This window comes from Amblyomma americanum, chromosome 1, assembly GCF_052857255.1.
Source record: "Amblyomma americanum isolate KBUSLIRL-KWMA chromosome 1, ASM5285725v1, whole genome shotgun sequence".
Taxonomy (NCBI): Eukaryota; Metazoa; Arthropoda; class Arachnida; order Ixodida; family Ixodidae; genus Amblyomma; species Amblyomma americanum.
The window spans coordinates 390,890,005-390,904,850 of NC_135497.1; the positions used below are offsets into that span (position 1 = coordinate 390,890,005).

Below are 14,846 nucleotides of genomic sequence, written 5' to 3' on the forward strand. Positions count from 1 at the left end.
CTGTGACCAACTTCTGGATATACAGCACCCTCAAATTACAGACAGTTGTAAAGTGAATGGAGGGTTATTCAGCAAGTGTTGTAACCACAGTGTAAAGGAGGCTACAGTCAAGCCCTATAGATATTCAATCCCCTGCCACTAGACACAGTTTATCATTTAGTTAAAATATCCTCGTAAAACAATTTCTATCACTGAACGATTTTTATTTCTATGCTCCTTCCAGTTAATGTAACTCCCTGTATCCAAATTATCTTTTAAGGGCCTGAAAAACCAAAGTAAAAAAAATAGTGAAAGGTGCCTGTGGGTTTGTGTACTAACAGGGACAAAAGTAATGACCCCATCCAAGTTCTCAACCATGCAACAATGCATGCAGGTGCCACCTGACGATGCAATCCTGGTGTCAAGACCAGCGCGCACATTACATACACCAGCACCATGTTTCCGAACGCAGCTAAAGCCGGCTGGTGGTGAAAGTTGAAGTTACGGCCCATAAGAATACACTTTAGCGAAAGTTTTCGAACCAGTTTTTTGATTTCACAGTGCCCCTATTAATTAAATGTGGATTGCGCTGAATTTCTAAAACACCACGATATGTTTGTGTGGGACTCACCCCCACTAGGGGTACAGGGTGGGAGTGTGACCCATAAACACAAATTTGAGGAAAACTGTCAGAAATATTTTGCTCGTTTCATGAAGTACCCATGGAGGCAGCTGTTTATTTAGAGTTTGCAAGTACTCTGAAGAAAAGTGCGACAAACTACGGTATGTCAGTTCAAACCTTTTAAAACGGCATGACAAATGTGCGTTGCGAAGGCGGACAAGGCCCCGAACAGCGCTCTATCCGCTAGGTGTTCCTCCAAACTGTGCAAGCTTCTTGTGGAGTTCTACACGCTGCTACATGCGCTACATTTCCTAGCAAATAGTGCCATTCAAACCAGACAGCCTAGACAGCATCACATGATGAAGCAGTTCTCAAATGCCATGGCATGCGAACGAAAGAGAACCATGCATGGTAGCAGCTGATGGCGCCGACGATAGCCCCCAGCCGCCCCGGCTTCGGCGCCCGCAAGTGTCACCAATGTTTGTAAACCTGGTGTTGATCTAGCGGTGCAGTCGTCTGCTACTGCATGCAGTTTGTTTACTGTGCTGTTTGCAGACTCTTCCATGTAAACTTATCTAGGGTGTCTAGTTTGAACAACTGTATTGTGAGCAAATGCAGTGCATGTGACAGCATGTTGGACTCCACAAGAAGCTTGCGCGATTCGGAGCAACACTCAGCAGATAGAGCACCTTATTGTGGCATTTTTAAAATAGCTTTGAAATAACGCATCATACTTTGACACACTCTTCTTCAAAGTACTTCCCAACTTAACGAACAGCTGCCTTCATGGGTACGCTGTGAAACGAGATAAATATGTGAAAAAGTTTTGCTTACGTGCGTTTCTGTGAGTTGTGCTCCCGCCCGGTACCCCCGGCAGGGGGGATGACTCCCATGCTCATACACATATCACAGGGTTTTAAAAATACATCGCCTTTGATATGACATTTCACTTTTTCGTACTCAGTTCTAGGTTGTATTCAGCTTTTGGTCATGAAGGATAACCTCATCGGTTCAGTACGAAATCAGGAAACTACTTATGTACTGATCCATGATGTTTACATACATTCCTACACAGCGCAACCCAGTTTTTACCACAGTTGACTCAGATGGTGACAGCAGCACCACCCTGTCTTGCTGAAGTCGCAGACTGGTGTCAGTTAATAGCTCACCCATGGCTTACTGCGAGACTGAGTGGGAGTGAACAAACGAGAACACCGCAGACATTTACAGATTTGAAATATCGACCACACCTCACCACGAGGGATGCGAATGAACACTCACCGTGACGAAGTTAGTCTTGATGTGATCCAGCTCAAATCGGAAAGGGATCCCATTAAGACCAAAAGACAAGATGCCCTTTTCACTCTGGGCATTGCAGGCACGCTGCAAGCTGTGGAAGCTGATGGTCGATATGGGCGGAACTTGAACGGCCAGGATCATCTCCTTTGGCGGTTCTCTCTGCACCGTCAGCAGCAAGAAGTCATGTTTGAAACCATCAATAAGCAAAAAAAAAGGGAGCATTCCAACTAAATTTAAAATCGAGTGTCTTGGGCAACAAACTCACAAGCAACACTGAAATTATTGACACTATGAACATTTTTACCAGAGGCAAAAACTGCTCAAGGTATCATTAAAGGGGTCATGACACAAATTTTCACACTCTGGTTGTTTACTGCATGTTGTTCGTTATGCATGTCCGAACAAGTGGGCAAAATATGAGCTCATTTGGTGCAGTGAGTAATCTGTAATTGATTTTTAAGTTTTTCTGAACCGTGTGGCAGCCAGGCAACACTGGTGTGCTAGCAATCCACGATAACATAAGTTGACAGTCATGTGCTTGCTCGCGACAGAATGATTGAACTGCGCACTGCGCGTAATGAGTGTAGGGGAGTAGGTTGTTCGTTGTTTGGGCTAGGGGTGCGGAGATATGAAGGGGGGAAGTTGAAGGGATGATGCGGGGTTGCTATAGTGCTGAGGAGCCCACACCCCATGAGACGAAGATAACAAAGGCCTGTGTGCTTCTACTTTCTGCCTAGCTTCTGCCTGATCTCGGTGACTGCACCATAATGCGCCAAAACCGGACTCGAGTAGGCGCGCTCTCTGGTCCGCACCAGCCATGCATGCGGCAGCATTGCAGCAGACAGCGGTGCTATCCAGTCATGACATCAATCAGGCTGCTTCAATATTGCTGCCGCTGCCTGAGGAGGGGCTTAGAGCCAACAACTTTTAACTGCAATTTCTAATTCAAAAGCGCGCGTAGAGCTCTACTTGTTTTTTAAGTACTCATAACAAAGCCATGGCCAGTAGCTGCAGCGTAAAACCCCGATTTGTTGGCAGACCATATGACCCCTTTAATCTGATACAGAACGGCTACTGAACATGCAACTAGCGTTGCACTAGGAGGACATGCCTCATTGGCCTCAATAGCCTTTTCCAGGGCCTCAGCACGCTTAGCGAGGCCTTCCTCGCCAAGGATCTCTCGCTGTCGCTGGACTCTCAGGTTCTGTGCATCAGTCAGCTCCTTTAGCATTTCAGGGCTGGGCTCCCCAATTACCTGCGTTGAAAGACAAAAGGCAAACACAAGCACGTGAGGCTATACATCAAGACATTTTACCAAGCCCCACCCAACACTGTTTCAACGGCAGCAGTTGAGGAGGGGGGACCAGTCTTTGGGACCAAAAAATGACCCACGAATGGTCATTTTTCAAATGGTCACTAAAAACAAATGGTCATTAAAAAAGATAAGGCTCTCAAACTCTACCATTTTTTCCTTCTGGAATAAGTGTTTTGAACGTAACAGTGAATGTAGCTAATTGTTTGGGCTGAATCTGTGCAGAAACAGGCAATAAAACGGCTCGAAAATTTTGGACTCCTGGGAGTTTTGGTGCATAGATATCTCTGCATCTAGGACAGATAGATATAATTTTTTTTTTTTGGCCAAGGTAAGCTGAACGCGCAATGTTACCAATGTTCAAAGCAGAACTGTTCAAACAGTCTTAAAAAAAATTTTATTTTGCAAAGTGTAGGGATGCCTGATAGGAACACATTCAATGTTATTCTAAGTGATGCAAAATTACTACAGTAACCCGATTATGTCGAATAATCTTTTATATCAAATTATTTTCGAGCACCGTAAAGCTACAACATTAATGTACTGGAAAATGTAGGGCTATATCGCACAAAAATTAGCCATCACATCCAATAGGCAAAACTTCAGGCAACACCGGGCAACTCAAAAAGCTGGCTTTCCCTCAATACATCTCTTGAGGTTTGCTTTCCCCCATGGACCTGCGAGTGCTACTGTTGCTATGGGGCTACGCAGCGCACATACCAATGATGATGTGGATTTTCCACAACGTAGGCGGTGGGCGTGTGCCCAGCTAACCAGAATATACGTTTTTAGAGCACTGAGCCAGTTGTGTTCACATTTTCATGCAGTTCACACATACGCTGCGTCATGCTGCCACCGGCAATTTCACATGGTTGTCCTTGTCTTTGCGTGCGCGTGATAGCAACCACGACAAAGCAGACCCTCCCCTTTTCCATGCAACTAGAAATTATCAAGTGAGTTAAATGAGGTGCGAAGAAATCCAAAGTCGCCGCAGCGTACAAGATTCCAAGAAGCATGCTGAACACCATTTTGAAAACAAGGCTGATGTTTGGGCTAAAGCGGAGAAGAGACCCGGCAGAAAAAGCAAGTCTCTGTGATGCTTGCAGAATGCACTTTTGGTTCCGGTGACCTGCAGGTCTAATCGAAGAGCGTGGATGACCTGCAAACTTTTTGCCAAGTGAATGAAGTCTAGGAACAACGACCTGGTAGGCCAAAATCGCAACATCTGCCTCTCGTAGACAACGGCTGTGCCCACCACTGCAGTGCTCGCTTCAGCAACATTGCACTTTGCTTCCTGCCGCTGAACGCTACGTCAGTGCTTCAACCCCTGAGCCAGGGGGCAAAACCGCATGGTGAAAGTTGTTTATAGGTAACGTCTGATTGAACGGCTCCTGCAGAACCCAAGGAGTGGAAGAGACCTGAAAATCAACCTCTTAGGCGCCCGTCAATGCTGAGTGGGTTGTGAAATGACGTCAAAACCGAAACTATAGACAATTGCTTCAGACATTCTAGTCTTTGGTTTCCCAGAGAAGAATGGAGCAAATTCTTTGTCGGGAAGCTCAATGAAGCCGTCACGGCTCTTGATGATTTGTGGAATCACTCGTTTGAACTTCCTGGTGCTACGTGGAGTAGCCGCAGGCGACTTTGTATCTGCAGGTGATGACGGTGACACCACGGTAGAGCTTACAGACGAAGACATCGTTGCCAATGTCATGGATAACCAGGACGCCACTGATGCGAATTGTGACGAGGGCATGAGAGAACCTGTGCCCATGTGTTTCGATGCGCTCTGTGAACTCAGCATGGTTTGTCGTTACTTTGCATCAATAGAAGGCTGTGGTCTGAGTTGTTCGGGGTCCATTGATAACCTTAAAAAATGTGTTCTCTCCGAGGCAACGAAGCTGAAGAAAAAAAAAAGTCACGACTATTCCACTTGGTAATTTGTGCGTGGAAAGCGGCGATCACATACATTTTTTCCCCCATCTCAATCTGTTTGCATGTTGTTAAATTTACAGCTACTTTATATCGAATAACTCGTTATTTCTAACCCTTAGGCATATTTTTGGGAGTTCGAAATATGCGGGTTCAATTGTAATAAGGGTAAAATGAAAAAACTGCCTTGATCATTGCAATCTTTACTCATGAGACTATGTAGCCATGCAATGAAAATGATTTTTTTATTGAGCCATTTTCTTTGTGCCAAGGTACTAGATAGTGACTTATAAAATTAATTATTTTAGGGAATAATTAATTGATAGAGAAAGAAACTGCATATCTGAAATCAGCATCACAAACTGAGCAAGGCACTTTAATTTCATTAGGATTGGCCAAAAAATAAGGAAAATAGCTCTAAGACCAAAGTTCCTGCTTAATGCTAGCAGAGTTGCTAGCCTACAATTCAGACTTTGTCCACAAGCTGACGGCCACGACCACACAGCACTTGTGGATGGGCCCTGGGGGTAGGAGAGGCAAAGGGAAGGTGTATCATGTGGCAACCCGCACTAAGCAATGACAAGGAAACAAGAGAACAGGTGCGCTGCTGATGTGGTTGAGGCAGAAAAAAGCTATCATGAAGCAGGGAATGTTCTGGAAAGTGTTCGCATGTAGCCAAGAGTGGATGTGACTGCGCGTGCTAAGCCAAGCGGAATATGCAGCGCAGTGTAGAAACAAAGCTTTAGAAGATCACATGTATGCAGTAAAAGAGAAACATGGCAATGTTCAACGACATGGCCATAGTCCTAGTAGCAGAGGAGTTTTATACTGTGTTGTGCAACAGCCAGATCAACCATCCAAAATTAATCTTAAAAACACTGGCACTAATGATACAAAAATCCAGTTGTAACTAAAGAAGAACCCCGCCACGGTGGCTCAGTGGTTAGGGCGCTTGGCTACTGATCCGGAGTACCCGGGTTCGAACCCGACCATAGCGGCTGCGTTTCGATGGAGGCGAAAACGCTAAGGCGGCCTGTGCTGTGTGATGTCAGTGCACATTAAAGATCCCCAGGTGGTCGAAATTATTCCACCTCTTTCTTCCTTTATTCTTTCACTCCCTCCTTTATCCTTTCCCTTACAGCCTGGTTCAGGTGTGATATGCGAGACAGATACTGCGCCATTTTCTTTCCCCAAAAACCAATTTTCAATTAAAGAAAAAGCAAGGAAACCTTTGCAAAAATGAAGAGAAGAATACAGGCCAGAGATCAAGCACGTGATCAGTCATCCATTGATACAGATTGGAGATATCCTGCTCAAAAACCTTGTATACACAATGCTTCATGACCTCAAGCAGCACCTCAGGAGGCACGGAAATACTCTAGCGAAGTGAGAGTTTGGACACAAGATGAACACAATAAATGTGAACACAACACATGACACCTGACAAAAAGGCAATATTAAATAGTTAAAGTACTGATCTATTAGGTAGTATATGTTTGCTTGAGATATTTTGTAAATTTATCACTGCAAGGCTAGACTAAAGAGCCTAAGTAACAGCCAGACTTTTACAACGGGTACTCAACGAGATATCGCACTCATTTCTTTGGAACAGGTTAGCGCTAAAAAAGATGAACACAAGGCGAGAGAACGGCGATACGACACAGATGAGCGCTACTAACAACTGATTTTATTTTTCGCTCTAGGGTACATATTTAAAGGCTTGTCACATCCCGTCATGCGCACAACCAGGGGGCGTCAACATTTTTTTTTCCATATCAAAAAGTTATGAAGTATCACTCGCAAATTTTGAGTTTATGGAACGGCAAGCAACAAGGAATGAAAAAAATGCCAGTAATGGACAAGATGAATCAGTGAAAAGGATAAGGAGGAAAAAAACCAAACAGGACGAATAAAAACGTGCGCAGTTCTCTTAAATCTGACTCTAGAAGTGCCCGCTCCGCAGAGTATAATGTTATCGAAGCATTGCTTACAACTGTTCTCATTTTTTATGTGGAAGGCCTCCAGCAAAACTGGATTTTATACTTGGCGCCTAGGTGGCGCCTATTTTGTGTTACATTTTTTTGGCATGCGTTCATCGCCTTTCAGATCAAGCTTTTGTCGGCGACCCTGTTTTAAAGGCTTTTAGATGCGTAGACGATTTTTGAATCCTTTTAAAAGCTACTAATGACTCCACATTCGCAGCTTCCATCCAACAGGTCCTAAGAACGTTTAAAAAGCATGGTAAAGGCCTGGTTTTTACCCATGAAATTCCGAAGAACAACGAAATAAATTTCTTGGATCTCAGACTGAGTTTATGCAAAGGACATACCTGTTGGGCTTACTTCCCACGTGCTTAAGGAGAGCTTTTGCCCTATGACTCAACCCATTCAAAGATTGTAAAAAGAGCTATTGCTTCGCTCTGTCTGGAATCTGCGCTTCGCAAGTTATGTCCACACCAAATGCATGCTAGCTTGGAGAATCAGGTCAACCGCCTTTTGGCTGCAGGCTTCCCTTGCTCGATCTTAATGGTTAATGCTGAAACCCTCCTAAAGAAGTTTGGTCCCCGACAAAAAATGGCTGTTATGGAACGCGCAAAGACGATGCCTGAGGTGATGCCTTATGTACATAAGGCGTCGCATAACCTCAAAAAAGTGGCCAGCAGGCACAACGTGCCACTTGTTTTCTCGGCGCCAAATAAGCTGGAGAAGTTGTGCCCCCGCATCTGCGGCGATCATAAGCGCGGTTGCAAAACGCAACATCAAGTAGCCTACGTCGGATGTGCGCTAGGAGTGGTGTATATGATCCCCCTTTCCTGCGGAAGGTGCTATATCAGGCAGACGGGGCGATGCCTTAACGATCGTTTAAGGGAGCATGCAAACAACTTGAGGGTGCAAGACAAGCTTGTGAATTTAGTTTCGCATGTTTTAGAGTGCAAATGTGTGCCACGGTTTAAAGAAGCTATGGTTCTAGGCAGAAGTGCGAGTAGAAAATCCAGAGTTTTGCTGGAGGCCTTCCACATAAATTAAAAACGAGAACAGTGTGTAAGCTATGCTTCGATAACGTTATACTCTGTGGTGCGGGCATTTCTAGAGTCGCGTTTAAGAAAGAACTGAGCACGTTTTTATTCGTCCTGTTTGGTTTTTTTCCTCCTTATCCTTTTCACTGATTCATCGTGTCCATTACTGGCGTTTTTTTCATACCTTGCTGCTTGCCGTTCCATAAACTCAAGATTTGTGAGTGATACTTCATAACTTTTTGATATGGAAAAAAAAAAAATGTTGACGCCCCCTGGTTGTGCGCATGATGTGATGTGACAAGCTTTTAAATACGTAACCTGGAGCGAAAAATAAAACCAGTTTTTAGCAGCGCTCATCTGTGTCTTGTCGTCGTTCTCTCGCCTTGTGTTCGTCTCTTTTAGCGCTAACCTGTTTCTAAGAAATGTTTAACCAACTAGCCCCGCACCAAGTTTTACTAAATCACATTCATGTCTCACCAATTAAGTTAAACAAAATCCTGAAGAATAGATAACAAGCCGTTAGGAGGCATTCGCGTGACATCATTCGCAAGAAGCGGTAGTGGCAAGCATGGCATTCGCCATGCTCATGGCTGCTTGCATGGCTGCTGCAGCCAGCCGCAGCATTTAAGTCCTTGTGATCTGTACTCTTTCGCGTCTCGTCGGTGGCAATTTCTGTCCCACCTGTAAAAATGTATGAGTGGATGCGCCGTGAACGACGTGAAACAGAAAAGAGCGGACACGATGATTAGGTCCCACTTTGTGTAAACATCACCCAGTACTACTGCAGAGACGCCAGCTTGGTGTGCAACGTACAAGACTGCTGCTGTGCGTTGAATTCACCAATATCTAGGTCTCTCTTGTGCACGGCTTAAGTTGCAAAAGGCGAAAGAAATTGAAATGACAGTGTGCAACTGTTTAACAAGCGGGCGAGCCTAAGAGATGTGCGTGAGGGGGCTGACTGCCGAAGTGCAGTTTTTGGAGAGGTGAGTAAAGTGTAACATGTCTGTTCGCTTAGCTAACCTAATTTGTCATCTCTGTCTAATGAAAATGATGGGTTAGTACTGAATACAGCGGAATCACTGCACATTGTGTTGCTGCGAACTTAGATTCCAGGTCATGTGCATTTGAGACAGAACTACGAATCAAAACTGCAAAACATTTTCACTGGATCCGCCATTTATGCTAAGAGCGCAGGACAGTATTTTCTTGACCATTCTATTGCATAAAATATATAAGGCAGCTATAACGCTTTGCCCTTCTGATGAAACAGCGCCTGCGAAGCTTCAGCAGTTCGTGGACTACAGTCACTGGAAATATGAGTTTCTGTAGCGCCAGTTTTAGAATTTGGGTAATTAATCATGTGCTGTTCATCCAAGATGTGTCCCGCATGAGTCGCAGACAGTTATCAACTGATATGAAAAGCTGCAAGTCGTGTATATTCATTCTTGAGTGCAGTGCAGCCAGCCAGTTCTGGTGTTGAGCTGCGGCACAAGTTAGGATGGTCACCTAACTCCAACACTGAACGGGCAGCGCGGTTACACTATCATGGCACATAATAATTCTGCTGCAAATTTCATGCACACAGAGTGTTCCACAAAGAAAAGTGGATGCTGATGCATTTAACAATATGCAAAAATGTTACACACTAACGATACAGGCCAGGTACCCCATAGAGTACTTGAAACTGCATGAGCCACCGTGAAACTGCCCCAAACAGGGCGCGCTAGCCACAACAACACTCGCACCATCTGGTAGCGCAGTCTCAGTGAATATTTCCTATATACGGCTTTAATATGCACTACAAGGCAACCTTTGATTCAGCAGAAACATCAGCAGTCAGGCAGGTGTTTTGAAACCCAGATATAGAGCAAGCATATGTGAGTATGCTAGATAACATCCACAAGGGCTCCTCAGTGACGCTAGTCCAACTTATGAAGGTAAGAAAACACTAATAAAAAAGGATGCCGACAAAGGGACATCTATTTTTGTTGACTCCATATCTGCAAGTAGTATACAAGGCGTTACAATGGAAAAAGTGCACAGATTAACAGAGAATACACCAGCTACCTCCGATTCCCTAATGCCACTACCCTGGCTACAGAGCATGACAGATGGCGGAAAAGTATTGAGTGCCGACCAATCGTCAAAACAAAAGATGTTTCAGCTCCACCATGGCTTTTGGTGATTTTGGAAAAAGACTGAAGCATCACAACAATGGTACTGACAAGCTGCACGTGGCAACAAACGTGCTTGCGGAACATGCAGCCTCCTCGTCTTGCATCATTACAATGACTGAGATGGCGCAAAGATAACGGGAAAAGAAAACAACAAGGACAACGAGGCTTTACCTGTAATCTCGTCATATTCAGATGATGGTGCACATGCTTAATTGCAGCGAAGGCAATCTACCCTCAATTATACCCCTACTGCTTATGTCATATCCTAAATGTATGCATATTCAACCTCCCCTTCCATTCCTTCATTGTGAACGAGGGCCCCATAGCGGGGCCAAAAAGTCTTTTCAATGTCTGGAAGGCGCTTGGCATTTTTCTGCCATGAATATTACCGACCAGATGGTTTCAGTCAAAAACTGAATTTCAGAGCATGACAGAGCATGTGCAATGAGCAACGGTTAGCGCCAAAGATGAAAGCAACTGGGAACAGATCGCCAAAAGGGCAACAAATCAGGGCAGGTAATAAGGTCCTGAAAGTGGCTGAGGAGTGCACCCATCAAGGTGAAGTAGTCTTGCAAGATACAGAGTAAAATTTAAAAAATAAGAATGGATCATAGCATTTTCAAATCATGAGCAGCAGCTTGTCGATATATATCCCTGAAAAGAAAAGTAAATAACCAATGCATCTTGACACTTTAAAGCTAACAAAAAGGCTAGAAGTGGGAGAAAGGGCAATAAACCAAACAATGAATAGGAAACAATAAGCATAACATTAAAAAAACTGATATAATTTTGATGGCCATAATCTAAAGCAAACAGATCTGTAAACATGGTCTTTGTGAGTACAGTAAAAGCTCGTTAATTCGAATTCCACGGGGCCGCCAGGCCAGTTCAAATTAACCAAAATTCGAACTAATGAAAGTGAGCAAAAATGGACGCGTTTGATGCCCGGAGGGCACGAAAAAAATTTATTTAGCAAAACAATCTGTTATCATCTTCTGCTTCTTCTCTCTGAGGGCTACCGTAGTCACTCGGTCTTCTAGCACGCGAATGCGACGCAGGGAGTCTTCTTCCCCCTCTTCAAAGCTGAAGAAAAGGCGCGTGACATTCAGCGCTCCCATAACTTCTGCCGCGGACGGACGCACGGGCTGTTGCTCCTCGTCGTCGTTTTTGCGTCCACTTCTTTGGCTTCTCCGGACAACACCCGGAAGACAAGATTATGTCTGTCTCGAAAGCGGTGAAACCATCCTTCGGAGGCAACAAAATCTTCCGCATTCATGAGCAGGGCGAAATCGGCCGCCTTCGCCATGATAATTGGGCCGCTCAGTGGAATGTCTGCGCTTCTCATTTCCTTCACCCACGTGATCACAGCGGTCTCAATTTCCGGATACTTGGCTAATCGGAGCCTTTTTCTGTTGCTGGCGAAATCTTCGGCTTCGTAGGCATCCTCGATGGCCTTCCTATTTCGCGATCTCCACTTTGCTGGCCTTCCGTTCGTCCACCTCGCGTAAAATCACCACTTTCTCCTTCACCGTCTTGGCGCAGTATTTCCCACGCGACCACATCTCGCGGACACAAGCTCACAGCAAGCGGCGTGCAAAACGAGGGCTAAAACACTAAAACGTCGTTCCTCGAAGCAGTCGCGGCAGGAATGACTGGTTAGTACTTGTTCCAGCACCCTAGCGGCGCCCCGATGGTTGTGCCATCTATCGTTCTGCCGTGAAAGCTTCCAACGATGGTTTTCAACAGCGGCGCGCAGTTCGAATTATGGGTGGCGGCGCCAATTTTTGAGTGAATTAACGAGCTGTTACGCGCATAGACTTCTATGCACTGCGGACCGGACCACGATGACTATTTCGAATTATCCAAAATTTCGAATTAACGAGCTTTCACTGTATTCGAGTGAAATTTTAGAAGCTTTGTGTGAACCCTATAATTTACGAATAATTATTAAAAATTGCTGCTTGCAAATGATTAGGGCGACACCTCAACACGCATTCTTAACTGCCCCTACACCCCTGACATAGGGTAGGTGATCTGGGTAAGCCTTCTCATCGGGCATGCACAAGTGATGTGGGTGGGATGGGCAGTGGCGGGGTGCAGTCACGACCAGTTTATTATTTGTGTGAGTTGAGGGGGGAGAGAAGGAACATCATTTTCCATCGCCGATATCTTCGGTCTTAATGAAGCTAGCTTAAACATTTTTTCCAGTGCAGTGAAGAGTAATGGAATACTGATCGCGTGTGTGCCTTTCCTAACCTCAGCGCATAACGTTTCAAGATTCCTTTAAGCGACAAAGAAAGCGGACTAGATTGGGAATCAGAAGCGAGTTGGGGAAATTTTAGGCAGAACTAAAGGAAAATGGACATGGGCAGGATATTCAATGCACAGAGCTGATAAGCAGTGGCCTGTCGGGACATGTAAGTGAATACCAAGCGAAAAAAAAATGCAGTAGGAGGTGGCAGGGAGTCAAATGAAACAATGAGCACAGGAAATTTACTGGGGCAGAGGTGTTCATGTTTGTGTTGGTAGCAGGTGCTGAAAAAAAGTGTGAAGTCAAGTGCAAAGCTGTTTCAGGTGGGTATCAGTTTGTGAAGTGAGATTTGCAGCATGCCTGCATCACAGCTTCAGGACTACGAAGCAATGTGTACATGGAACAACCTGAAACATTGCCTTTCAAAAGTGCCCTACTGCTTCTGAAGCGTTTATACTAGATTGCGATGTGTGGCATAGGTGGCTTGTAAAGCAGATTGAAACCACCAAGAAAGTGTTGAGAAAAGGCCTCCAGACTAAGCATGGACTTCTGGATATGTACAACGAAATCAGGAAAATTAAGTACCGCGGCAGGTAAAATGAGAATGCTGTACGATGGACAGCACAGTGCCAAGCACTGACTCTTGCTATCCTTCTTTTCATGTTGCCGTGCTATGTACATAAAGCAAAGCTCCAGTGTAAAATCAATACCTGCAGCTAGCTTTGCCAAGCACCTGCCACGGCACCAAGATCTGACACACAGCCACAACGCCTCATGTCAGGGTCAGCGCAGAAAAGAAAGAAGCCAATAGACTCACACATATGGCCTTGTTGTCAACTATGTATTTCTTCAGAAGTTGCAGCCAAAATTGCTTGTCCCGCTTCAGCAGGCCCATGAATACGGGGATCTGGTTTACCCTGTTGCGTAGCTGCAATCACAAACAGTTTACGGCAATTCCACAGCAGCAGTAAAAAGACGAACATTTAGCAGGATGGCAATTCTGTGATTCTATTTCACATATGAACACAAAGATGCATATTTTGAACATTCACAAAGGCAACTTACATCTTCAATGGTGTCTCCGTACAGGAAGTCCATGATGACAGAATTCGCAACGCTCTCGTGAGGTGAGGATTCAACCTGCGAATCCAGGCATCTACTTAATTATTATGCTTAAGTGCATGCAATAATGATGAGGCACTACATAAACCGCCACAGCGTAACCATGCATAGTTTTGCATACAAATTGTTCACTGATGCTTTTTGCAACCACTCATCACAATCTGCTCTGTTACTGTCACCACCATGATTTATACGTTATCTTCTGCTTATACTTCACGCCTACCTTGTATTCATTTGTAGCCATTCACCACCATCATTAATATGTTATTTTCTGCTCATACTTCCCGCCTACTTTGTATTCATTTGTAGCCTACGGCTAAAGTCAACGCCTTGTTTTCCCAAGATCACTATCTTGTCACTGCACATGCCAATTTTTGGCCATCATGTTCATTTTTTACACGTTAAGTGAAATGAGCCAACCTGATAAACTACACTTCTTTCAGGTATATGAATTTGAACTGGGTGGTCAGTCATCTCACGACTTGAAAGAGCCCGAACACAGGATAAAAAGAAGACAGCGCAGTGGTCAGTATTTGCGCTGTCCTATTTCTTCGCTGTGCTTGCACCATTTCAGACAGAGTGTTTTGCTGTCTGCACTGTGCATCCCCAACAGGGATTGGGCATGCAACCATGCATTTTCCAGCAAGCCAGTTCACTCAAAACATTTCACAAACAGCCCCTTCACTGCAGCCGGCTGAGCAGCTAACATTGCGCAGCTTCCCATTCTCGTGCCCTTTCACGCATTTTGTGAGGCAGAGCCCACCAGTGCACAGTTTTCAATGCTGGAAAACGACATATTCCATGCCGAGAACTGGAAAGTAACGAGTCTTTCGCCTAGGGAAAAGTGGTCCCTCCAGGCACTGCTGCATCTACAATACTGTGGCATGATAGGGGCATAAAAGGCAACGTTTTAGTTGTTTATCCCACACACTGTCCTTCACTTCAAAAGCAGACAAGGCAGAGAGAAGCAGAAAACAAAATACACTGACTTGCACAGTTCATAAGACATCATCCCATGCAGCAACTCTTGACCCAATGACCCAAACTACCTAGGTAAAAAGTCTACTAACCCTGCACTGTGGAAGTCCTTACACCATGGTCGTGTGGCCTATCCTTGGGGCAGAAATTAGGCACAA

At 44.8% G+C, this 14,846-nt stretch overlaps 1 protein-coding gene across 1 annotated transcript in view; it reads right to left on the bottom strand.

The window, feature by feature from the left end:
• Window positions 1–14,846, bottom strand: part of LOC144115710 (uncharacterized protein C05D11.1-like) — a 75,546-nt gene that overhangs the window by 27,493 nt on the left and 33,207 nt on the right. The window contains exons 10-13 of the mRNA XM_077650182.1: window positions 13,654–13,728; window positions 13,406–13,516; window positions 3,012–3,155; window positions 1,883–2,059 (exon numbers count right to left, since the gene is read on the bottom strand). Coding sequence (XP_077506308.1) covers window positions 1,883–2,059; window positions 3,012–3,155; window positions 13,406–13,516; window positions 13,654–13,728 — 507 coding nt within the window. The remainder of the gene's footprint in view (window positions 1–1,882; window positions 2,060–3,011; window positions 3,156–13,405; window positions 13,517–13,653; window positions 13,729–14,846) is intronic.